The 25,966-nt window shown below is 54.6% G+C and overlaps 1 protein-coding gene across 1 annotated transcript; it reads right to left on the bottom strand.

Annotated features, from left to right (window-relative positions):
- Window positions 1–821: 821 nt before the first annotated feature.
- On the bottom strand, window positions 822–25,956 carry TGME49_227780 (hypothetical protein). The gene is made up of 27 exons (XM_018780180.1): window positions 24,770–25,956; window positions 23,690–24,031; window positions 22,454–23,155; window positions 19,054–21,678; window positions 18,076–18,212; window positions 17,524–17,624; window positions 16,989–17,053; window positions 16,434–16,625; window positions 14,286–15,932; window positions 13,718–13,803; window positions 13,028–13,098; window positions 12,388–12,478; window positions 11,307–11,902; window positions 10,306–10,796; window positions 9,928–10,048; window positions 8,325–9,502; window positions 7,576–7,694; window positions 7,028–7,130; window positions 6,697–6,757; window positions 6,019–6,133; window positions 5,501–5,625; window positions 4,586–4,902; window positions 3,550–4,009; window positions 2,908–3,003; window positions 2,356–2,422; window positions 1,621–1,972; window positions 822–1,046 (listed from the first exon to the last, which is right to left on the bottom strand). Exons 1-27 carry the CDS (start codon window positions 25,286–25,288, stop codon window positions 885–887), a joined length of 10,941 nt encoding a protein of 3,646 aa, XP_018636075.1. The 5' UTR covers window positions 25,289–25,956; the 3' UTR covers window positions 822–884.
- Window positions 25,957–25,966: the final 10 nt, after the last annotated feature.

Genomic DNA, 25,966 nt, shown 5'->3' with positions numbered 1-25,966 from the left:
CTATGCATCTCTGTATCATTCATCATCTACGCAAATAGATCTGTGTCTCTGCAAACGCACTGGCCCGAGTCTTCAAAGGCGTGTGCATGCACCTTCGTCTCTGGATTCATCTCTGCCGTTCTGAGAGAATTTCGGAGAGGTACAAAGATGCTCTCTCATGTCCGAGAAGCTGCAGAGGACTAGAGAGGACGAACGCTCGAGGGAGTGACACGACGTCGGTTCATGCGACGCACTTCCACACACCAAGCGCATGCAGCGTTGGCTGCCTTAACCAGACCGGATGCAAATCGGCGCAAGAAAAAAAGTTCTCCTGCCGTTCAAGACCCACCGTTCCTTGGCCCTGTGACGCGCAGCCGCGACGGCTTGACCACAGTCAGATACATTCGCTATACATGGAACCCCCACAAACACTTCATTCCCCAAATCCATCCGCTGGCAAAGGGAGTTCGTGATCCAGAACTGTACATATATACAGGTATATGTATACCTATAGACAACACATGCAGAAGGTACCTGACGTACACGACTAAAGACATTCATACATATATGTATATACACATATGCATATATGTATACATATGCATATATATATATATATATATACATAATGAAAACCATATATACATACATGTGTGTAATGTAGATATACTTTACATACACAAGGTACCATAGAGAAGAAGCATGCACAGAAAAGAGTAGGTACATATATATATATATATATATATATACGCATATAAACATGCATGTGATTGCATACATACGCATGTGTATATTTCGCTGTATCGATGATTGAAGGAGCCGAGTCAGAGGGACACAAACACCGTAAATACGTCGGCACCGCTGAACCCGTGGACCTTCTGCAGTCAGCGTTTGTGTCGCCTGGTCTACTTTGGACTCCACATGCCCAGCCGCGTTGCGAAGAGCACCTTGAGATACTTTTGGTGGTGTTCGTGCGTCTGTCTCTCAACGCGCTTGACCAACTCGTCGACGATCACGACGAAAATCCAGAGCAATCCGGCGAGTAAGCACAGACTCCAGTGCGGCCACTGAAGAAAAGAGATTGACAGACGAGAGGACAAGTGCACCCGCGGAACGGCGTAGACGAAGAGACGAGAGAGATGCACAAAGGACAGGGCGGAAGGACGGGGGTCGAGGAAACGAGTCTTTTACAAATGGAAACCTGTGGCGCATGCAAGTGCGAAGATACGCATGCGACATCGCTCGGTACCAGTGAAACCTACGCACTGCATGCGAAAAACGGAGGAAACCGGCGCAGAGTCCCAGTGCGTGAGGAGGCGTCGCTGGGAGGCAACTGTGCCGAGGCTAGCCGCCAGCACAGACAACAGGGAGAGGACGACTTGCCGATGAACAGCAAGGAAGAAAGTCGAGGTTGAAACGCCCTACGCGTGTCTGATGTTTGAGGAAGCATGTGCTGCCTGTCTGCCTGGCATCCTCTTGTGGAGTGCAGTGAAGAAAACAGTAACACAGATACCGGACTCGATGGAACAGACACTGGGTTTGACTGCAGCAAATTGAACGTCACACACACGAGACACGAGCAACGCCCCAGCGACGCCACAAGAGGCTTCAGTCTATGGGCTCGCGTCGAGACACACTTACAATGAGAGCAGCGTAGTTCGTGAACTTCCTGGTCTCCTGGGGGCGCGCATGCACATCTGCTCTGCCCGCGGCTTCTGGTCTGTCGTTCCCAGCTCTCTGCTCGGGTGCTGCCATCCTCCCTCCTTCGGCTCCAAGTGCACCCTCGCTTTGGAACGGTCGCGAAGAGCCAGAAAACACAGCAGAAGAAGAGAACTCCGCTTTCCTGCTTTCTTGGCAAGCCGCAGAGTCCAGATATCTACGATGCAGAGTGACTCGAGTCGTCACAGTCAACGCGATGACGACCGTCAGCAGCGCACAACTCGCGAGCCACCAGCGATTGCGAACGGGAGGAATTGCGAGAAGACTTTCGAATCTGAAGACGAACGCGCGACACCGGAGGCGAGAACGCAAGGCGGCAGAAATCGTGGAATGAACAGAAATTCGGGAAAAAACGAAATTGAACTGTGTGTTGAGGGCAACGCGGACCCGATTCGTGCGACAGGCACCGACCCAGCTAAGCCGAGGGAGGGAGATCTACATACAGACGCCTTTGTACACACAGAGAGCAAATACTCATATGTGTCTGGCTATGAAAGAAAGGACAAGGCACATCGCAGGCGCCGCTACTTACAACTCTATAAAAATGTAAATGTTGACATGTGTACATGCGCCTGTTTCTTGTCTTTGGCCGAGAGAGCTGCCGCTTCGACGACTTCCAGAAAGGGTGAAGAACGCGTCTCTCTCCCGATCGCTCACCGGTCGATGTAGGACATGGAGAGAAGCATGAGAGTGACGCCAACGAGTGTGAAGCAGAAAAGCTCCCCTAAAGACAGAACAGAACGACTTCAGGCGCGCAAGATGTCAAGAAACAAGTCACCAAAGATGAAGCGCATGAGAGCTGTGTTACAGCGTGCAATCACCGCTTGGGCTTCAAGGATCCCCTGATGCTCCACCCCTGTGCATGCCAACGATTCCGGATCGGCAACGGTCCAGCAAAACCACATGGCGTCCGAACGGGAAGACGACCGTCTGGACGATGAAGTAACATGCGACCAGGGAGGCAGAGAAAGAAGAAAACCTCGCGGGGGTCAAAAGCAAGACGAGGCAACATGCAAAACGTCGGAAGTGAAGCAGAAACGCGGCACCTCTTGAAGAGGGAAAAGGCGAGGAGAAGGAGAGGAGAAAACGGCGACGAAGAATGCAGCGAAGAAGCGGAATGAGCAGAGGGGGACAACAGCATTCACCGCCTGATAAAACGCTGGATGACTGAGAAAAAACACGAAAACTCACCTAACACAAAAAACTCACCTAACACAAGAGGCGTGGAGGCAGCGCAAACTAGAGAGGCTTCGCCCAACACGGACCCCGTATCCTTCATTGCGTCACCGCAGGCTAGCCACTTGCCTGAGGAGGTCGAAAAAGAAGACAGGATAGACACACAGAGAAATATCTCGTAACGAAGGACCGGCCAACGAAGAGCTATCCGCGAGTCCGCCACACACGCCACGAGAAAAAAAAGAAACGCCAAAATAAAGGGATAGGGGGAACCAGCCTCACGCATCTCACAACCGAAAGTGAGACAAGCGAGAAAGGGCACTGTATGTGCGACTCAACACCATACACCCGTTTCAAGTGTCTGGTCGACGCAGAGTTCTCTAGATCTCTCAACACCAATCTGCATGTGTATAAATCTATGTCACTATCTGGTTGTCATTGCACATATATATATATATATATATATATATATATATATATATATTTGTATACGAATACGGTGCTTGTCGTCTCGCCTTGCTGGTGGGGCGGAATGAAGTCAAACGCGAGCACAGGCGCCATGCGTTTTCGACGGTGTAGTCGTGCGTCGACCCCCAGATCAGCTCAAACACCGCATTCGCTGTAGTCAGCCTCCAGAGGCTCCACACTCTCTGTTTGTTACCAGTCTCCTTTTACCTGAAAGCCACGAGATTCCGAAGCGAAAGTTGTTGCATTTTCGCTCGAGAAATTCGAGAAGCTGAGCAGGGGTCTTTCCCTCGAGGTCGTCGAACCGCGCCTCGCTCGTCAGGTCTCTCTTTGTCTCTCTTTCTTCTCCAGTCTCAGCGCTTCCGTCGCGGCTGCGTTGGCGTTTTCCTCTTGTTCCTTCGAGCCGTTTGTCTCCGCCGCCTTCACTTCCACGGGCGTTCTCTCGGGGGCCGTCGGCGTCTCTGTCCTCCAGGCGCCTGCCTCTTCCCTCGTCGAGGAAACGCGGGAGAGGCGACGCATGCAGCGGCAAGAGAGAAGCAGAGAGAGCACTTCTGACCTGAAGCTCCTGGCGCAGGTCGCCGTAAAGATCATGGCCCATGTTGAACATGTACGTGAGCGAGAGAGCAGAAATGACAATCACCGACGGAACGAGGCGCACAGCGAAGTGCATCTGCGAAGCCAGAGGAGGGCAGGGGAGGAGAGAGAACGGAGAGAGACACGGAAAAGACGGCGATAAGGAACTCGATGTGCTACCGCGCAGCTCTCTCTGGGGGGGCGCGTCGAAAAAAAGAAAACGTCTGTGCGTTTCTATCCAGGTGGCGAGAAGAACGGATGGAGCACCCCACACCAGACGTTACGCGTGAAAGCGAAACGACTCGTTTAAGAAAGTTGGCTCTGCTTTCGATTCGAAGCTGGCGTCCAGCTCGAGCGACAGGTCGACCGCTCTGGAATCGTCGTCCTTGGTTGCAGAAAACGCAGAACAACGCACGCGCGAACTAAAAAGACGCGGCCTCTCTGGGCACAAGACATACGCCAGGCGCAAGGTCTCACATTAGGCCACAGTCTGTTCCGTTGCTTGATCTTTCGCTTTCGAGTTTAGCGTTGACGAGGACTGAACCCAGTCGATCAACGACAAGGAACGCAGACAGAAGAGATACGCCTTGGGCGTTTTCGAGGCTGTCGACTCGCCTTTCTGAGAGGACGACGGCCCGCACCGGAGCCTCTTTCTTTCCTTTGCGGGACTTACAAAGACGACGAGCAGCTGCCGTTGCGTCTGCGTGGGGTCCATCGGCTTGTACGGATACTCCTTCATGAGCTTGTCTGTTTTGGGATTTAGGAGGAGTGCGAGAGAGAGAAGCGGAATGAAGAGAAGGAGGAACAGCAGCAACGACACGAGGTCGAGGAGGTTGGGGATGAATGCGAAGGAGTTGAAGAGAAAAAAGAGCGAAAGAAAGATCGAGGACGAGAGACACAACGTCAGAGACTGCTGGATCGAGTCGACGATGCGCCGAGACTCCCGAAAGGCTTCGTAGATCACAGCCATCGTCACGTGCGGGTCGGCAACTGCGCAGACACAGGACGGGGAAAAAAGTGACAAACAGAGACCTACAAAAGGGAGGCATCGGAAACGCCGTGGAGACAGAAAGTGTAAATTAGTTACGCGACCGAGGTCATGGGAGTCGCCCACAAGCGGCACCAGATGCCAAACAAGCAGAACTCCATACATGCAGCTGCACACGGAGCAAACAAAGAAAGGAACTGAGACATCAACAAAGAGACAGACACGCTACAGATAACTTGCCAATCTGTCCATCCACCCACATCTATCTATTTATATGTACGTATGTATGTATGTATGTATGTATGTATGTATGTATGTATGTATGTATGTATGTATCTCTATGTATCTATTTAGCTGCCTGAAGCAATGAATCTGAATGAATCTATCTGTCTGTATCTCTCTCTCGATCAAGCAGAGGGGACGTAGGTGTTGCGGGATCGATATGTACGGTTCCGTCTACGTATGCGGATGCAGTGGAGGGATATCAAACTATGAGGAGAGTGCCTGTTGGGGTCACAGCTTCCAGGAGGTTTCATGTTTTCGTCTTCGTCCATCGCAGACGGCGCGGTCAATATCTCCCAACCAGCGTCCCCTGCCCACCGGGGTAGCTGCTCTGCTGAAGAGCACAAGGAAGGGAATTCAAATCGGCCGCAAAAGCGAGAGAAGGATTGAGCGTTGGCAGAGAGCTGTCGCATGCCACAGGCGACCATCGACCGCCGCAAGCTCTGGAGGCAGAAAGCAGACACCAGACACAGATGCTAGTGAACCTCCTCGAGAAACGTCATTGATTCCCCGCCACAAACTGGTTCTTCTCTCTTGCCATGTTCGACGCATGCCTAGACGCACAAGGGCGCTGTGAACAACGTGAACGAATACGACGCAGATGTACAGGGGAGTTGGGGATCTGCGCGCGTTCTTACTCGACAGGGTTCCGAGAAGGAATGCACATTTGGTATCATCGGATATCAAGGATGATTCTAACGCAGATGTCACGCTAATCTGGGCTCTGAGAGAAGACATGTTGAATCTTCTCAAAGCAGCGCAGATTGAACAATGAAAGAGTGTAACAAGGGAAGTCAGAGCAACGTGCAGTCTGCCTTTTCGATTCCTTCACTCACTTGCAGCGAGCGTCAGGGGCGACGAAGGTGGCAATGGAGGCATTGGCTTGTTCAAAGAGAGGAAAGTTACTCGTCCGCAAGCAGCTGCCGACGCAGGTCATCACTTCATTGTTTTCTGGAAAAAGAGAAAACGATAAAGGAGGGCAGCATAAGAAACAGTCAAAGCGGGATAAGCCTCGATTTGCGAGTTTTGTGTCCATGCCTCTGGGGCTCTGGAAAACGTAGGGGGAGAACATCTTGGGAGGCACCAGAGGCCGCCGCAGACACTCCGGCAACTCACGCGGGAGGTGAAAGAAAGGAAGAAGACTGACAAGATCCGCGCTAGGGTAAGATCTGTGGCTCTGACTCTGTTCTCTTGGACAGGAAGACAAGGACGTAGACGAAGACATAAACATGGCCGCGGAAAATTACGCATACGCAGAAAGATAAGAGAACCGCGTCGAGCGTCCTGCATGTGCATCCATATATAACTGCACATATATATAGATATATAGATATATATTCAGATTGCGCCTTATCTCTATATCTCTACAGATATCGATAGAAGGCATAGAGTGAAAAAGAGGTATCTGTGAAAAGAGGGAGAATACTCGGAGAGCCGCGAAACACGACGCGTGGAAGAGAAAGGAGAAAGGGGGACTGGGCAATATCGTCCTGTCACAACTTGCGAAAGACTACCTTGCAAGACTTGCATCATCTCCTGGACGGTGTCTGGCGTCGAGTTGCAGAAGAGCGAAACCTGCAGACAAGAAGGAAAAGAGGGAAGGTGAAGTGAAACAACTCAACTCTCGAACCGCGGAAGTGCTCCGCGGAAGTGGAGAACCATTCGCCTGCATGACCGTTGAGACAACAGAGCTTTTACGTTGAGAAGAGAGACCCCAGGAGAGAAGCAGGCGAAGAAGAGAAAGGAAAAACGCGGCCCGTGTTCGTCGAAGAGGACATCGAAATGCAGGCTGAGAATGGGCTACCACGCCAGAAAAAAGAGAGCAACGATATGCGTTCTGCGTACCTGAAGAGGAACATTGTCGACTTCCTCCACATGCTGTCGAATCGCAGCAATGCCCGAAGGCAGGACGATCTTTCCATCCATGTTAACGTAAGATGTGTCTCCGCTGTCGCGGCAAAAACAAAGGAGAAAGATCCACATGAAAGCGGAAAAAGACCGGCGGGAAGCCCCGAGAAACGGGAGAGTGAAGAGACAAACAGAGTCGCGAAGAGCAAGGTGGACCCGATGGAAAAACCGGGTGAAGTCTAGAGAAAACGTACGCGAATGACACCGGATTTGAACAGCGGAGTCCCGCGTGTGAAAGCAGGCTCGACAGGAAAGAACAGGCGAGTGGTGCGAAACATGGGGAGAGAGATAGACCTGCGTGGATCGGACAGCACGGGCGATGGGGAGAGGAGAGAAAAACACGAAGGAGAAATGAAGAAGAAAGGAAGGAAAACGAAACGGATGCTGCATGCCACAGAGACAGGCGCGAGACGGAAGAAGTAAAGAAGTGAAAAGGACGCCAGACAGGAAAGTGTAAGGAATGGACTTCAACAACGACGACGGACCCTGAAGTCGGCTGAAGCGAGATGATGCAGTTCCATCCAGTTTCGAGGCCGAACGCAGCGCCGAGAGCTCGAGTTCTCTTTTCGTCTTGAGACGAGAAAAACACGAATCGAATTCCTGCCTGAAGTCAAGAGAAAGTCCACGCAGACGAAGCAGGTTGCAACAGAGTGTTGCTGTCGGTGTTTCGCCGTCCACGAATCGGTTGAAAGCGGTTTTCCTTGTCTTCCTGGATCCCTCACCTGGTCAACCTTGAGTCGCAAGGTTCGAAAGCCACTGGTTTTTCTTCGTGTCTCTTTTGCTTCGCCCACCTTCTCCCCAGTGCCTTTGTCTCCTCCCAGGTTCATGCCGGTAGCTGCCTCAAAGTTTCTCTAGCGCCACCGGTCTCTCAACTTCACCTCCTGTTCTGTCTCTCCCCCACCCCTCCCCCACCCCCCCTCCCCCTCCCCTTCCCCCGGTTGTGTCGCGGCATCCGACGCAGAAGTGACTACGGAGGAAGCACGAGTCAAACTTCGAAACTGAACAAGACATCCACCATGAGCCGTGCACGGCGCGTTCCTACACAAGTGCAGATGCTCTGGGAAGGACTTTGTTTACCGACGCCGCATTCATCGTTTCTGGTGTGCCTCCTCAGGTGTCAGCCCGCAGCGCCTACGTCTCTCTTGTGTTTTCAGAGGTCCCTGCAGGACTGCGGAGCGCGCGGTTCTTTCAAAGTCATTCGTCCCCCGTCACTCCTCTTTCGGCCCAATCCTACCTCGTGCAGATCTTGAATCCGCGCGGCGACTTCCTTGGCACACAGTTGCTTGCTCGCTCCCATGCCCAACAAGATCAAGTGACTCTGCAGCCGCCGCAGCAGTTCGCCGCCTGCGTCTTCGTTCAGAGAGAGACAGAAAGCGGGGAGCTCGTCCCCTTGGCGCTCGGCGTCCTCCGCATGCTGTAAGGAGTTTGTCGCTTCTGTTTTCTCCCGAGTCCCGTGAAGGAACCACGTTTCATTCGTCAGGAGAGAGACACTGTCACTCTCCGTCGGCGGTTCCGAATTGCGACACCCGCGATGATCCATTCGATGCACCTCTCTGGCTGTCTCTCCTCGCCACTCTCGTTCTTCCAGAAACGCAGGTTCGCTCCCCTGAGCAACGTCTCTGCCGTCTCTGCCTTCCTGGATTTCTCTCAAGTTTCCCTCGAGCGTGTGTTCTGCCTCTCTCAGCGCAGCATGCTTCTCGCCAGCCTTCAAATGCGCGGACGACCGCGGCGTCTCGTGAGGCTCTTTCGCACTCTCTTGCTCGGCCTTTTGCTGAACTTGTCCCCACACCCGTCGCCGGCTTGTCTCCTCTTGCACTGTTTCTCTTTGGGTCTCGCCCCTCGGGCCGATTTCTCGTCGCAAGTTCCGTCGCATAAGGAGTCGACGTTCGCGCCGCCGGGCGTAACGAAGAAGACTCGACGCTTCGACGAAGGATACACGCGGCACCGGGGCAACCGTCTCCATCGCGCTAATCTCTCCAACATGACAAGGGACAGAAATCCATCGTTCTCGACTACAAATCCCTTCGTCTTCTCTAGCGTCTCTCTCGTCTTCTCTGCCGTCTCCTCTTTCTTCTGATTGTCTTTCATCTGCGTCTCTGGCCTCGCGATCTTCTGCGTCTCGTTCTTCGTCTGTGGTTTGAGGTGTGACAGACGCCGGAGAGAGGCGAAACTCGAATTTTCGCCTCTTGTTCGGATGCGGAACGCGGTCTCGCGTGCAGCGAAGAGTGTCGTTTTCTTCTCGTTCGTCGTCTGGGAGGTGACGGCTTGCATGAGGGTCCGGCGCCGAGGGTGTCGGAGACACCACTGGTGGGGTACAGAGAGAAAACAGTGACCTCTCGTGCAGCAGAGAGAGGAGGGCGTCCTCCTGGTCAAGCTGCAAAGGTCTGTACCCAAACGCGACGGCGTCGAGGCCTGCAGAGAACTCCAAAATCGCGTCAAACACTAGATGAAACAGGCGAGAAAGGAACAAGGAAGAAGGCGCGAAAAATGCCGACAGCGATGGAAGAACAGATCGACCCCGACAGGGATGAAAGGTGCACAGATGGAACGAGAGAAAACAAGAGGGAGAAAGAGAAAGGTCGAGACAGCGAATACGCGACTGAGAGAGCCAGCAAGAAAGGAAACGCACTGAAGCGAGAGAAAGAACGAGAAAGACGCCCCGCCTCTCGCACACAAGGCTATCTCCGCGCAGCAGCGGGCGGTGGCCCAGTGAGACAGATGAAAGCAAGAGGTTCAGTGAAAACGCGCAAGTCGAGAATCAAAGTGCACGCAAGTTTGAGCCCCCTTCACTGCTACGTTCCCCACTCCCGGCTTTCTGCCGCTCTGAAGCTCTCTACCTGTCGATAGCCACTGATTGTTCAGTTCGAGGAGGGAGTGGGCAGCGCCGGCATCAAAGGGGAGAAGTTGCTGGCCATCAAGATAGAACTTCACTCGAGGGAGAAGCAGCGCGGGGACGCCCTAAAAGCCGAGACATCGAGAAGCGCAAGAAACCTCACAACAATTGAGATAATTTCGTCCTCCATTTGCACTTCTTCCGGCGTCCGTCCGTCCCCCCCCCCCAACCTCGTGGATTGTGTCTGCTCTTGCTCAGCATGCGATCCCGAGTATTTCTACATTCGCTTCACCTCTATGGACTCCGCGCTTTCTCCCAGGTCTCGGTCTCGCGGTTCAGGCGCCAGGAGTGCTCTGCCGGTTCGCTTTGTTGTGTCGCCTACTTTGACGAAAAGGTGTGCGACATTGCTGGCGATGTCGCGGACCACCCAGAGCATGAGAGCGTCTCCGTCACTCGCTCGACCTCCTGGACTTTCTCGAAGGACTTCACTCTCCTCGTGGTCGCTTTCCAAAGCCTCTCTCTCCACACGTCCCTCTCGTCTCTCCTGTCGCGCCTCCCTCGTCTGCTCATCTGCACTCTCTCGCCTCCATTTCCCCTCTTCGTCTTCGCGGTCTGTGTCTTCTCTCCCGTCTCTTTCGTCGCGCTCTGTGTCTTCCGGATCTGTGTCGGTTCGTTCGCCTCCCTGTCGCGTCTGCTCCATGCCACTGTCCTGTTCCCCGAGCTTTCGAGGCCTCGCCTCTCGTTCCCTCCCGCTGTCGTCCGAAGGGGAAAAGGACGACCGCAGACAGGCACGAGGCCGACTCCTGTGGCTGACAAACACTCGGAAAAACGGAGTGAAAACTCCGCGTTCTTCCGCCGCTTCGCTGGTGTCACCTGAACCACACACACACACACACACACACACATTTGCACTTCACCAGGTGCATCCACCTCGATCTCTACCCTCACGCGAGTCACAGAACTCACGCGCTTCGCCCTCTGCGAACGCAGCGAAGCAGCCGTCGCCACAGAAGTTTTCCCTTGCAGAGAGGAAGACATCGAATCTGGAAAGAACACGAGCGAGAGAGAAGAAAGGGAGAAAGAGAGACAGAGAAAGAGGGAGAAAAGGGAAAAGAGAAAATGTGAGAAAGAAAGGGAAACCGCAAGCGAAAGGACTGCGGGCATTGGCCGCGATGAGAAGCGACACGAGACGGAGTTTGTGAAACAACGCTTAGCCTAACAGGGGGACAGTGAGAACGAGAGACTTCCGCAAGTATGAAGACGCGAGAGTGAGGAGAGAAGGGAGATGGCGAAGGAGCGGAACACAGGCAAAAAAGCAATGGCCTTTTGATACCTGTACCTGAGCTGAAAAGGAAGGATCTTCCTGTTCCATCGAGCACTTACGCTGGAGCGCAAATGAACGATCGCAGTTGGGGGCGGATGGCGTTTCTTTATCGGGCTCTGTCGCCGCCTTGCAGTGCGTTTTCCTGTTGCCTTTCGCTTCTTTTTTCAAAACTCCACATGCATCTGCCCATCTCACTCGCCTGAGAGTGAAGGCACGTGTGTGTTTATTCTCTCCATTCACTCCCAGCCGTCGCGCGTTCTCGTCGTCTCTCGTTTCGCCGTCCGAAACATCCACGTCTTGCCCCCAACGTTCTCGCCTCGCTGCGCTCGCATCCCGCGCCCTCTCAACGTCGCTTCCTTCGTCCTCTTCGTCCCCGTATCCGTCGTCTTCGTCGCCGCCCTCTGCTCCTTCTTCCTGTCTGTCTCCTCCCTCCGCCTCCACTGCTGTTCCCGTCGCGTTTGCCGCCTCCTCCGTGGCGTCTGGGTCACTGTCTCCTTCTGGAGCCTGCCGTCTTCGGTCCTCGCTTCCTCGTCTTTGTCGAGGACTGGCCGCGCGGCTCGCGGAGAGACGCGGAAGACGGGAGCAAGACGCCGGACGCGAGTTCAGCGATGCGGAGTGGCGCGGGGGCAGCGACGCCGCGACAGCCAGGATGAATCTGGAGCAAAGACCAAGCCACAGAGAAGACAGCGAGAGGCTAGAACATTGCGGAGGACGCGGGGAACTCGAAAGGCGCTGTCGAGAGAGTAACACAAAAAGCTACGCCAAGACAGATTCCAAAGCAGGTGCATAAGCTTTTTTCTACATCACGTCACGCGGGTCCGTGAGACGACCATCTTTTCGACGCTCGGCTAGCACACCAGCAGTTGAATCCGCAACGGAGAATAAACGGAAGAGGAGCAGGGAGGAAGCATGCGAGAACAGCGGCGGGGAGGACAGGAGAAGAGACGGTCTGGACAGTTGCGCGCATGCGCATGTCTCGGTTTCTGATCTTTTTGGGCGTGACCTCTCGGCGTCTCTCCCCTCCGCAGCACAAGCACAAATACGCAGAGGCAAGTGGAAGCATGTTTGCGGGGAACAGGGAAGCATGAGGATTGGGAAGCGACGAAGGAAATCCGAGAAGAATGATGAACAGTGTCACACCTGAGCGGAAGGAAGTTTCGCAGAAACGTATCGGAGCACCCCACGATCTTCGCCAGGCTGCACTGACAGTCGAGGAGTTCTTCATGAGCCGCTACGCGTCGGAGAAAATCCAGGATGCGAGGAAAAGAAGACACAGAAGGAGCGAGAAATCAGTGTGGCAGACTCGCAGAATCCGCGAAAAATACAGCATGCAGCTAGACGGTCGACAACACAGGGAATGGAGGGTACGCAGACGCGAGGGAGGTCGGCATCGAATCGTACGCAGACGGCTGCTTTTTGCGCGCGCTCTCTCAAGGGAGGAGAACATGAGCGAAGAAACAAGCGAGAGGATGCGGAGACACAGGAGATTCACGAAGGCGAACGAAGACGAACCGACATGACTAAGCAGACGGTCGAGCGGGAACACAAGAGAAACACTGAACCGCTGTGGAGAGTGAAGAATAGTGCAAACAACACAACAAAGAAGGACCGCAAAAGCAAAAATAAAAGCAAACCGTGAACATCTGGGGGAACGCGCACGCATGTGGTCGACTGGAAGATGTCGACGGAAACGAATGCGAAACAGAAGCGCATCTCAAACAGGCTTTTGCACAACTCAAAGGCCCTTTCGCACACTAGCTGCGAGAGAAGAGGGACGGACCTTGGCGATCAGGATGAGGCAGAAAGACGTCTTGAACGTAGAGGGAAAAAAGCCAACTCGGATCGGCGAGGCTGCGGCCACAAACACGAAAAGAGTTCAACTGCTCAGCAGCCTCTTGCTTTTTCGGAAAGGTGGAACTTCTTCTCGCTCTGTTTCAGCTCTGTCAGAAACCTCGCGTCTCACACGGTGCTCACCCGCGTGCCGTCGTGGATGTGAGACTCAGCGATCTCGCTCAAGAGTCAACAGACTCGCAACTGTCTCTAAGATAGCGAAAAAGCTACACCGGAATCAACGCTCGCTCCCTTGCGCAATTGCAGTCCAGCGACGTGACAAGACTACAAACGTTCGCAAACTCAAAGGCGCACATGCAGGTAAAACACGGACATGCAAATATATATATATATATGTATATATATATATATATATATGTATATATATATATATATATGCTTATACACATATGCGCGCGTCTAAAAGTGTACACATACATAGATATAGAGAGATAGAGAGGTAGATAAATCATGCCAACGCTTTTCATGTACACGCATCAGAGAACACATACCCATATATATATATATATATATATATATATATATATATATATATATAGTTATATATATATATATGTGAAAGTAGATGTGTGGCGTTGCATTCAAGAAATCGTAGTGGCGAGCCAGACTCTCCATTCACCTCTGTCGCGGAGTGCGAGGGAGCTGCGTCAGGGCCATGGCGAGTGCGAGAGCCTTCAGCTGAGTGCTGTACTCGATCCAAGAATCCTGTGGGAATGCACGATGCATGCGACCAATGAAAAAGCATTTCATGTTCGCGTTCCTGGCCATGAAATCCCTTCCGACACTCCTACACACATGACTCAGAGAGGCAATATATATATATATATATACATGTCGTGTGCTTGCACACGCATGTAGCTTAATACAGATATAAACAATATATGTACATATGCATAATATACACGAGTCTAGATGCTTCTGTGTTCGGGTGTGAATCGAGCTCTACATGCCTGTATCAGCACTTATACATATATATATATACATATATATATATATATATATATATATATACTCAAATAGATGCGTCGGAGCGCGCCTGCACATTCCGGTCACAGATGCACAGGGTAGAAGATCCGTAAAACAACTGCAGCACAACCAAGAAAAAGCCAGAGACATGTGGTGCACAGCGGCGTTCTAGCACCCAAGAGAATGAGAAACAACGAGAAGTGGAGAAGTCGACAGCTTACATTTTCGAAGCGCAGGCCAACCACGCATTCATCGTCGTTCATGAGGTCGAGAACAACTTTTCTGAACTCGGTTACAGGCCTCAACAAGACTTGGCTGTCTTGCGCATGTCGCTCGCGTGTATAGTCTTCTTCCTCTTCCCGTAGGCCGTGTGCTTCGTCGGCTCTTCGCTCCTCCTCGACCCTGCGCTCTTCCTCTTCCCGGTCCTCGCGTCTCGCCTCCTCGCTTCTGCGTTCTTCACCTCTTTCGTCGCCTTCCTCATCATGTTCCTCGCTGAGGTCCGACTGAACAAAGCGTTCGGCATCGACAGCGGAGACGCCCCATTCTGCGTCTCCGCGTCTCTCCTCTGTCTCGCTGTCCCCACTCGTCTGCCGCGCATCTTCTTCTCCCTCTGGGCCGTGAGCTCTTCCGTCTGCACCTTCTCGCCTTTCTCTCAAAGCGTCTCTCTCGTCTGCTCTTCCGGCCTCTCTGCTTCTTTTTTGCGTCGCTGCCCGACTGCGCTGGAGGGAAGGAAGAAACGAGGCGACTGAGGAGGCGAGGGAGGAGGGAAGTCGTGCAGGCGACGAAGCCGGTGACTCGTCGCGCGACTGCATCGCGGACTCTTGAAATTCCTCCTCTTCGGTGGGCAGGCGCCGAGGCGCGCCCAGTGGCTCAAGGAGCTGCCGACTTTGCTCAGACGGCCGCGTTGCGGTGAACGATAAAAACGAACGCTTGTTTCTTGCCTCTCTCGGAAGTGCGTTTGCTTCTTCCGTTTCAAGTCGCTCCTCCGGCAACTCCCGGCTTCTCTCACTTGCCTCTGCATGTGCGCTGTCCACGCATGCGCCAGATTTTTCCCGCTGACCAGCTTCTGTGTCTGTCGCAGGGATTGACGACGGCAACTCCCGAGTCATCCCAGAACCGTCGTCTTTTTTGGAGTGAACGCTGTCTCTCTCACGCCTCAGTTGGTCGCAGCGCTCATCGCTCGGTTCGAAGTCTTTTGACCGCCAGACAGAGACTCGCGTCGGTTCTTCTCTCTCTTCGCCTTCTCTCTCCTGTCGCTTCATCGCCTTCGCTCGAGCGTCTGCAGCTCGCGCAGCGCCTGGCCCTGTGGTTGTGCTCCGCATGCGTGTGCTCTTAGGCTTTCGGCCCAGAGTGAAAGGCGCCGCATGCTCGCCTACTGGGAGAAAACTGTAGAATCCGCCATCGACGCACTCGTCTTCTGGGTTGGCGAAAAACAGCGACGGCGAGTGCAGATGGTCGCCTCTTTCGTCTCCCTCCTCGCGCTCATCGTGCTCATCGTGTTCGTTCGGATCCTCCCGTCCACCTTCTTCCTGCTCGCGGTCCGGTCGCGCGGTCTCGTCTGGCGCGCCCTGTCCAGACTCATGCTCGTCGTCGCTCTGCTCGTGCTCCTGCTCTTCTTCTCCCTCTTCCTCACGAGTGCCGAGGGTCCCAGACTGCCCCCCACCCGCGAGGTGGAGGGGAGGAGATCCCGGCAGGCCTGAGGCCTCGCGAGCGGCTTCAGGCGCAGGTACATGCACCGTGCTCGACGCGCCTACAGCGACCTCTTGGAGCGTCCGGCACGCGTCGACCAGAATTCCATCTTTGTCGACGAAACAGAGAACCGTCGTGCTGTTCATGGTGTGCAGCAGATTCGAAGAGCCGTCCAGACCCTGAGAGTGGAGAGGAAAAAGCTTCCAGCAAAGAAGGTGATGATGCACCGACAAGAAACAGCTCAAAGAGACGATGGCCAACAGCCGGGCAAATGAGGAATGCCCCACAGTTGAAAGCGAAACCGAAACACAAACACGGTCAAACTCTTTTAACAGATTCCGCAGATGTACACACTCGTGGACTCGACAGTGTGCATCTACATATATAAATATAAATATAAATAAATAAATAAAAATATAAATAAATAAATATAAATATATTTATGTGGATCCTTATGTCATGTGCATCAACGCCCAGGCGTACATGAAAGTCGGTGAATCTGTGCTGGGATCCCTGTGTTGCTGTACCGAGACGTACACGCGTATTTTACATCCAGTTGTTCAGATCGCAAGAAGCGTATATATAGAGATATATGAGTGTGTTGCGGAACCTATGGAATTCCACATCTAAAAATAAGCTCATAGACATGTAGGAGTCCCACAATGGGAGGGACAGTATACCCTTTTGAAGATGTAGATCAGTTCCTTGATTTGTTTGCTGATGGGGACATTGGAGACAGAGACGGTGGACGAGACCGACGAAGCAGCAGAGGAGTCATCCGTCGTCCAAGAAGAGGAAGAAATCGAACGACAGACGCGGCCTTCGCCTTCCACGTCCACGCAGGCATCCTTGCGCGCCCGGTAATGCGCCTCCTGAACGCGCGCAGCGAAGAGAAGGAGGAAGGTCGCGAACAAGAGCCAGTGAAGGCGAGAAGGTGCAGGCGATCGACAAGGATTCGAAGAGGCAGAGCGAAGACGTGGAGGCGACAGCGACAACAAAAAAGGAGAAGGAGACAGAGCACAGATGGAGGAGACAGAAACACACACGAAGAGTCAAACGCAGAGTGGCACAAGGAGAGACAAGAGCGAAGCAACAAGCGACTGGACTGAGAAGCGAGGCTACAGTTAACGGGACCTTCACGAGAGGAAAGAGGACCGCGAACGACGGGGAAGACAGAAACAACCACGGGGAATTCTCTTAACAGGTGAGTCTGTTGATGAACAAGGAGGACGCACCTGAAACAAAGACTGAAGCCGGGCATTCCCCCAGATGTCCGTCAGTTCTCCGAGGATCCGCGGGACTGCATGCAGCGGTTTTAAAATACACAGCAACGCCTGGCGAACGCGTCTACATTTCCTGACAAATGAAGCTCGAAATACCGGGCGCGACTCACGCATCTGCCTTAATAGTAAATGCATGCATGTATAAAGGAATGCATGCGTGTATGTATGTATACCGCGCCTCTACCTATTTTCATAAAAATTCATATATATATATATATATATGAGAAGAGCGATATATATATATATATATATATATATATATGGATATAATAGTAGATATAAAAAGGCTGTAGATGTTTCGACATCTATACGCGTCTGTGTGTAGCTCCATCTTTGTGGTTGCGGTATTCGCGGTGCATCGCGGATGCTGTATATGTCGTCGAAGAGGATGCGGGTGAGTGGCGCATGAGGTGTCAACTTCCTCTGGGTTAATTTGTCTTTCGCCGTCTTGTCAAGCTCTTGTGTGTGAGTTTGCGAGAAGCCTCACTGGCCATGAGCATGCAGAAGGTGACGTTGATGGGAAGCTGCCAGCGAGCGATGCGGAGGCCGAGAGGTACGACCTCGTCACCTGTGCGCGCGATCACGTCCCTGGAACAGGCGAGACGACCCAGGAGAGACAGACTGCATGCGAGCGCTACGCGGATCCACCTCCAGAGGCTGTGGGGTGGACAGCTGTGGAGTCGCTGGCCATGAAACCAGCAGCGTCCTCAGTTCTATTAACTGCGTTGAGACAGGTGTCTTCACGGGAGCTTGTGCCAGAAAGTGAAACGGGCGTATACACTGGAATCGGTGCGGGAAGAGGGCCGCCGAAGAGCTCCACACAGAGAGCGATGGAGGCGAAGACGGAGAGTCCGACAACCGGAAGACGAGAGAACTATCGAGACGAAAAGAGACAGACAGACGAGAAAGGGAAGTAGACGCAGTGAAGAGGATGTGAAACCGCGAGGTCGACCGCGAGCTAGATCGAGAGGGAAAGCGACCGAGGCACAAGAACGAGAGACGCGCTTCGGTTGGGACTTTGGTTTTCGTGGAGGCTCACCAGAGGATCACGAAGACGATGCACACTGTGCATGCGACGAGCCAGACGACAGCGAGCTGCCGGCTAACTAAGTCTGCAGCCTCGAAGAAGGGAACTTTGGCGCGGCTTTTCGAGGACGCTGGGTTTCGCAGACTCGCCTGAACAAGGTGGAGAAGACGCGACACCCGCGAGAGGAAAAGCATCAAACTGCCGCATGCCTCCGTCGCCCAGACACAAGCCAGCACAGCGAGCGTCGGACATGATCAACACAGCAGAGGGGGGAAGCAATGTCACGGACGCACCGAGGGAACCAGAACGAGGGAGAACAAGGTAAGACGCGAAGAGCAATGAGGAGACACCCCAGAGAGCGAAACGGGGGCTGAGGGCCGTTGGCAGGAGACAGAAACAGAGATGACGCACAGGAGAAAAGGCGATGATCGAGGAGAAAAGGAGCGCCGCAGAGCCAGGCGCCGTATCGACTGGGGCGGGAAATCTCGCGTTTCATGACACTCTTAGCGTTTGCTTACAAATGAACTCCCAGCGAACACACGGAGTCGAGCCTTCAGCACACAAACCGTCTCGGAGAGTTTGACCCGGTAGCGAACTGGCGAAGGCGGCGCGCTGCGGTGGGGTGAAGATAGAACAGCGAGGCAACGACAGGGGGGGAGGGGCGAGAACGAGAAGGGCAGACGGGAAGAAGAAAGAAAGATCCACATGCAAAAAACGAGGGTGGAACACGAAGCGAGGGGGGCAACCACGGGCCGAGACAGCGACCGAGAAAGGATGAAAGAACGCGAAGGCGGAAGGGAACAGAGATGCGGAACTCGAGAGCAACGCAGCCTGCGACCAACGACCAGAGAGAAAGAGAGCCGCGAACAGGGACATGGAGCAAAAGGCGTTCTGAACAAAGAGGTTCACTTAGAGAGACAACTCAGAATCCCCCCTCCCTTCCCCATCGTGAGAACGGAGCAAGCCGAAACGCGGTCACGTGTATCTCACCTCCAAGAAGGATCTGAGCGTTCCAACGCACGACGTTCGGAGGGCGATGAACGTTCCTGACTTCAGCTCGCCAGCGACACCATCATTGTTTGCGGCCTCTATCAACTCTTCTTCGAGTTCTTCGACTTCCCACCACGCTGCTTTCTGCTTCGCTTCTTCGCAACTGGCTGCGAGTCCGATGCGACCTGTGTCTCCTCTCTCGCCTCCTGAGTCTGACTCGCGGTCTTTCCGCCCCAGTCCTGAGGTGGGGTGTTGGTCCGCAGGTCTCGAGAAGAAGTCGAGAAAGCGCAACGGCAAGGACGGTGGAGACGTGAGGGAGGCCGAATGCGACTCAGGTCTCGCTCCTGCATTCTGTGTCTCCGAGATGTCGTTTTCGCGGTTTCTTGTAGAGAGCAAGTAGTCGTCTGAGTCGCCGTGAGGCGCTCGACTGTGCATCGGTGCGTTCCCGAGGAGCCGCGGGCGCAGGGGCCGCGTCGCTTCTCTGTCAGCGAGGGACGCGCAGACGTATTTTGACTTTGTTTTGAAATGAGCTTGAAGTAACGGTTGTCGTCCTCGCGTTTCGTCTTCAAACGAGCTTTCGGCCGCGACAGCCAGAGTCTCACTCGCGCGCCACCGTTCTATGCAGTCTTCGAGACCTTGTCCATTTCCGTGACGACTGCTTCCATGCAGAGCTCGCTCTCTCGCCTCTCGCCGGTTCACGCATGTCTGTCTTTCTTCTCGCTGTTCAACCGAGGCACCACAGGATCCGCTCCGTCCACGTTCCTTGTCACCATCGCTCACACGGCGTATTCGGAGTGTGGTAGATGCATGCCCTGGCTCTCCCGACTCCTCTCTTCGCTCTCGTTCTCTCCGCCGCCTTCTCCTGCCCTCGCCCTCCCTGTCCCGCTCTCTTCCTCTGGCGCGGCTGCTCTCTTTCTCTCGCTCTCTGCCTCTCTCTTTCTCTCGTTCCCGGTGTCGGTCTCTGCCCCGCTCTCCCCGTTCTCTCTCTCGGCGACTTCGGACGTCCAGGTGTCGCCTCGCGCTTTTATCTCTGCGTCCGTCGCCGTGAAGGCCGTCATCGTGCAGGTCGCGTCTTCGTCGGTGGCCGTTGCTTCTCGCGTCGTCTTCGCTGCTGTCTAGCCAGTACCCTTCGTCGACGTCGGAGAGCCAGCGCTTTTTTCCAGAGTCCCGCAAACGCCGTTTCCTCGTTTGGTCGCTGGCGCCTCGCCTCGAACTTCGCCACGAAACCCCGCCATCTTCTCGGTCGGTTCTTCTTCTTCTCTCTCGTGACGGAAGCTGGTTGTCGCCTTCGCTCCGAACCGCGTCTCGACCTTGCTCCGCTGTCGTCCCCGACACCCTGCTCGGCCGCGACCGCTTTCGCGAGTCCTCCCCCCCCTCCCTGCCGGTCAAGGCATCCCTTCGTCTCGACTCTTCTCGGCTTCGCCTGCCTCGCCTTCCTTCCCTGCCTGCGATGGCGCCTCGTGCGATCTTGAAGCGACTTGAACTGCCTGCAGGGTCAACGGAAAAGGACAGGGGAGACGATCCGCGGCGCCGCGGTTTCCGGCTTGAGGCGTATGGTCGGCGAGACGCCCGCGGGGGCGAGTCGACTGGAGAATGTCTCCTTCCAGAGGCGTCACTGGACGCCCCAGAGAACGCCTTTCTTCGGCGAGGCGAGGAGGCCCTCAGCCGTCTTCCAGGGCGCGAGGCCGACCGCGAAGAGTCGTTTTTATTCGAGTCCGACGGTGAAGGGCAAAGCCGCGTGCTTCGCGGTCTCGCGTATGCCGCGTCTGCGTCGAAAGCTTGCCTGCGCGACACAGACTCCCAACCGGAAGACGCAAGCGCAGACGCGCCATCAAGACGTTCGCGCGGGGCGTCGGCCCGCTGAGTTCGGTCTCCGCGTCTGGGTCGCTTCGTCGCGTGGTGAGGTGATAGAAAGCGAGCGAGAGAGGAAGTGCGGGGCTCTCTGGCTCTCTCTTCACCGTCCGCCGAGCCGGCCAGAGGCGAAGAGGTCAGAGGCGAGGCTGACAAGGACGACGACGCCCTCCGGGCTCCAGTGCGCCGCGCTGGGTCGGAACCGAAAGGCGAGAAGACCGTGCCGACGCGGTAGACGCCGGCTGAGAAGACTGGACGAAGGACGAGGCGCGTGGACCTCTGGGACGCGGGAGAAGACGCAGCAGACGATGGGGAGGAACGGGAGGAAGCACAGGACCGAGACAGATACCGAGAGAGAGAGCGAGAGAGAGAGCGAGAGCGAGAAGACGATCCGGACGACTCAGACAGAGAACGCGCAGGGGAGGAAGAAGAGTGAGGTCGAGAAGAAGACGGCAAGGACAGTTTGAGTGCGGTTGCACTCAAGGACCGCGAGGGGGTCTCGCGAAGACTGGGGCCGCCCCCCGTGTGAGGCGAAGGCGCCTTGGAAGCCGTTCGCTGTCTCTCACCGTGGAGCTCGCTCCTCGGAGGAACGCAGGCAGACACAGCACGGCCATGTTCGGACCTGTGAGACATGCCCGAAGGCGAGTCCTGTCTCCGCGGACCTCCCGCGCTCAGCCGGTGGCGACGGGAAACCAAGAAGGCCGGAACAACGCGTACGGCGTCGCAGGGCAGTGGATCCCCCGGGCGAAGTTTGAATACATCGCCTGCAGCCAGCTGTGGGCCGAACACAGGAGTCAAAGGAGAGATCCACACAGCGCTGACCAGACAAAGGCGCGACAGACGGCTGACAAGCAAAAACAATAGTGGTAGGAGCGAAAAAAGAAACGCGAAGGAAACAGAGAGCACCTCAAGTAGCTGTGTGTGTGTGAAGACATGCACGTGTAAGAAGGTATTTCTCAATGTAGGGAAGATCGACAAAGTGCTCGCATACTTGTGCGTCTCCTTGGGATGTACAGTCATACGTGAGAAAAGACACAAACATCCCGGACAAGGCGCAGCCCGCGTTGCCAGTTGCGTGGAATGAAAAACAGTCTCAAAACGAAGTCAACATTCATTTTTCGTAACATGGAGTCCATACTTGTACGTGGTCAAGGTGCCTGCTTAGCAACGCAGCTGCCCATGATGCACATATTGTTAATTCAATTGAACCATTTGAAAATGCATCTTATGTTGACCGTGTTTCTCCGTCATCTAGCGGTGCGTACATTGCGTCATTTTCAACCGCACAAGTTACACCAGCATATCCCGTGACCCAGACCTCTGCTTTTTTTTTGTCATGCGTCTGCGCATCGACGTTTTTCTCCACCCATCTCCCTGCCTGATGGCCTAAAAAAGGCTTCTTCTTCCCCCTTTTTGCGTGTCTTCGGTCGCCCTGTTCCAGCGCCTTCTTCGTTGTCTCGCCTCTCCACATGCCATCCACAGATCGTTTCTATCTCTCTGTGTCTCCCCGCCTTGTCTCTGCTTTCTTCTCGCTCTTCTTCCACCTCACCATGTTCCTCGGCACCCGTTGCCACTGAGAATCTCGCAGCACCGCAACGAGCGACGCAGCCGGGAGATGGTCGTCGGGGGCGAAGTCGGCGCCTGTGGCGTCCTTGTCTTCCCTTCGTTTTTCTCCCTTCGCCGTTCTCTGCGCGGTCGCCTCTCTGACCGCCTCGGCGCCTGCGCGACTCTCCTTCTTCCCCTCCGCGGCGTCCCCGCTCTTCGCGGGGAGAAGACGACTCGCAGGACGTTTTTCGAATGCATGCAAGACTGCCGAGCTGCCCCCCGTCGCGGCTTCTCCGGAGCACGAGAGAGAAGAGAACCGGGCGTCGGCGCTGTCCCCGACGAGGACCTGCAGCGCGGCGAACAACTGGGCAGGCGACAGGCGCGAGTAGTCCGGCGGATAGTCGCCTCCCAAGCCACTGGAGGAGCAAAGAAGTCCTTCGGCCTGAGCGCGCTCGTCCTTGCGGAACACCGGAGACGACGCATGAGCAGCTGTCTCCTTCCCGATGAAGGACGCCTCGTCCCCAGGGCACTGCGACGACGCCTGTGAAGACGCGGCATGAGAGAAGAGCGCCGAGGACCCAGGCCGGCGAGGCGCAGACGAGGAAGGAGACAGTTGAGACGGAGACAGAGGGCCGCACAGCGAGGCGAAGCCTGTCTCCGTCTTGAACTCATCCAACGCCTCCTGGAGTTTGGACACTGCCCGCAGCTGCAGACATAGCTCAACGCGAGACATGAGGTGGAAAGTCTCTGAGAAAGAACTTCTTTGGAGACAGGAGAGAAAAGGACTGTGGGGTGCAGTCCCAGGCAGAGAAAAACATCCCGACGTCGGCACCTTCGTGTCTTTCTCCATCTTCCTCTCACTCTCTATTTCTGTATCTTTAGAAATTTGCCTCAACGTCGAACTATATTCGAACTATATCCGTACCTGTTTGTATACAGGTGTTCATGTCGCTCTCTGGAAGCACATAACTGCATCGCTCTCTGTCTATATCTCGATCTATCCATCTATCTATATATCTCCCTCTGTGTATGAATCTAGATCTCGATAGTTCTTTCCACAGTCTACATCTGTTTGTATCTGTCGCTTTCTCTCTCTGGTTCTCTGGCTCTCTCTAGGTCTCTCTCTCTCTGTCTGTCTAGAAATCTCTACTTCGCTCTCTGTCTCTATTTTAGGGAGAAAGGCAACAGCAGTAGGACTCTGTCTCTGCGACCGAGTGGGCGGGGAGCTCAGGAGTCTCACATGTTCAATGGTCCGGCTTCTGTACGCCAGCCACGCAGCGAGGAGAACGGGAGGGAGGAAGATGACGAAGCGGACGAAGGAGACAAGCGAGGCCTCGTTGTTGCTCAGGAGACAGCAGACGACGCACATCGCAGCAGACGCGAGGAGGGCGGCGGCCGCTACGCCTGTCTCCGCAGCCGGCAGCGAAGAGACAAAATGGTACAGGAAGGAAACGTACGGCCCGCATGCACAAGGAAGCAGGAAGGTTGTCCGAAACAGAGACGCAGAGCGTCCCGACGAGGCCGCGAGCAGCGGGCGTGAGGAGGTCCCGCGGCCAGCGCGACGAAATTCGTGGACCAGAGACTGAGGACAAGACGCGGCAGAGAAAAGAAAGCGAAGGAAATGGCGCTGGCGAGCTGGCGCGCGCGATGGGAGAAGTGAGGCCGCTGAGCAGAGGCCGAGGGCGGAAAGAACCTCGCCGGCAGAGCGCAGAACGATCGGGACCCAACAAGAGACGCGGAGAGACAGAGAGAACAAGGCGGGTGGAGAGGCCAGGCGGACGACAAGTGAGGAGCGACGCAGTGAGGCGACGGAAGGGGAGACAGAGGAGAAACGAGACGGTAGAGACAAGGGAAGGAAAGGCAAGAGGAAGAGACAAGAGCCAGGCGGCGGCATGACGCACAGCATACGCAGCAGCACTGAAGAGGAGAAAAGACAAGAGAACGCCGGACAGACGCGACACCCAAGAGCGTGCGAAGACAAGGAGTTGCGAGGTCGCTCGCGGAAACCGTGGAGACGAAACGAAAGAGATGAAGGCCATCGGTGATGCAGAAGGATGAGGAAATAAGAGGGACGACACCAGCGAGGGCATCTTCCTGGATGAACGCGGAGACGGAGGCTGGTCTGGGAGTAAAGGGAGGCAGTCGATAAAGATACCCGTAGCCACAGCTCCCTTAGAGACGTTTGGAGCGACGCGACAGAGAGCAGGACGAGCGGAGGAAGAGGCAAGGGTGAAGGCGTCTCCGCGAAACCAGCGTTCGCGATGAAGACAGAAGCACGATAGAGAAAGCAGAGAGGTCGAACAAGAACAAATCCTCTTACCTCGACAGCCTCGATGATTCGTTGGGTCGCCGCCACGGAAGACAAACCATCAGGCTTGCAGACAAAAGGCACAATTGGAGAGGAAGCATGATACGCCGCATGCTTGTTTCTCCCGTAGGGTCGTCGTCCTGTTTTTTCTCGTCCTTCTGGGTCACGATCTCCGTGTCGCTTTTGCTCTGACTGTCTGCTCTGCCGTCGCTCGAGGACAAATCTCGCCTTCTGTGACGGAACCGGGACTCGTTCACTTTCTGTCGACTTCGTCTTTCTCGTTTCGGAGCTTCCTCCTCCGCATCCTGCCTCTTTCTCGCCGTGGAAATCTCGAAGACAGCGCGACGCAGACGCAGGGTGACTCGAAAGAAGTCGAGAAGACTCACGGCACTCTTCGGCTGCTTCTTCATCTGCATCTTCCTCGCCTTCTTTCTCTTCGTGACTTCCCTTCTCCAGTGCTGGCGGAGAAACGCAGGGGGCTGCGCCGTCTGAAGAAGAGGGAAGAGTCTTATCCTCCCTGTCTGACGGCATCGCCCAGAGAGAGAGAGGAAGGAGGAGAAGGAAACGAAGAAGAGGTCGCCTGCTGAGTTGTAGCGCCCTGCGAGAGCCGCAGACCTAGAAGGATCGGTCGCTCTCTTCTTGACAGGTAAAAAGATGAGGAACGAAGGACGGTACGGACTCTGCGGGTGATTCTGATCTTCCCCGCTCTGAGGGAGGGTCCTGAAGGAGCTGAAAACAGCTTGAGGTCCGCGACCATGAAAAACTTGAGAAAACGCAGGAAACAGAGGCTAGCAGACTCGCTGCTAAGGTCTCTTGAAGCGACAGCTATTCGTTGCCACGACAGCAAATGGCCTTCTCTCTTGCAGCTCTGCATGCCAGAGAAAGAGAGAGAGAAAGAGAGAGAGAAAGAGAGAGAAAGAGAGAGAGAGAGAGAGAGAGAAAGAAAGAAAGAAAGAAAGAAAGAAAGAAAGAAAGAAAGAAAGAAAGAAAGAAAGAGAAAGGAAGAGAGAGGGAGAGAACTCAGGGAGGAAGAAGACGCGCGTTGCCCCTCCGTTAAGTCGACTGAACCTTTCTAAAAAAACAGAGAACCGAGAAGGTGAAACGTCTTTTCAGATCTTGCTCGTTTCCTTCTCGGAAGCGCCTCGCTCTTCTTCCATCTCGTCGAAGGTCACTCCTTTTCCTGCGTTTGAGTCTCGTCCTTTTTTCACC

Source organism: Toxoplasma gondii, chromosome X (genome assembly GCF_000006565.2).
Source record: "Toxoplasma gondii ME49 chromosome X, whole genome shotgun sequence".
Classification (NCBI taxonomy): Eukaryota; Apicomplexa; class Conoidasida; order Eucoccidiorida; family Sarcocystidae; genus Toxoplasma; species Toxoplasma gondii.
Note: the sequence above shows the minus strand (reverse complement) of the source record. Positions and strands in the feature narration are given on the sequence as shown.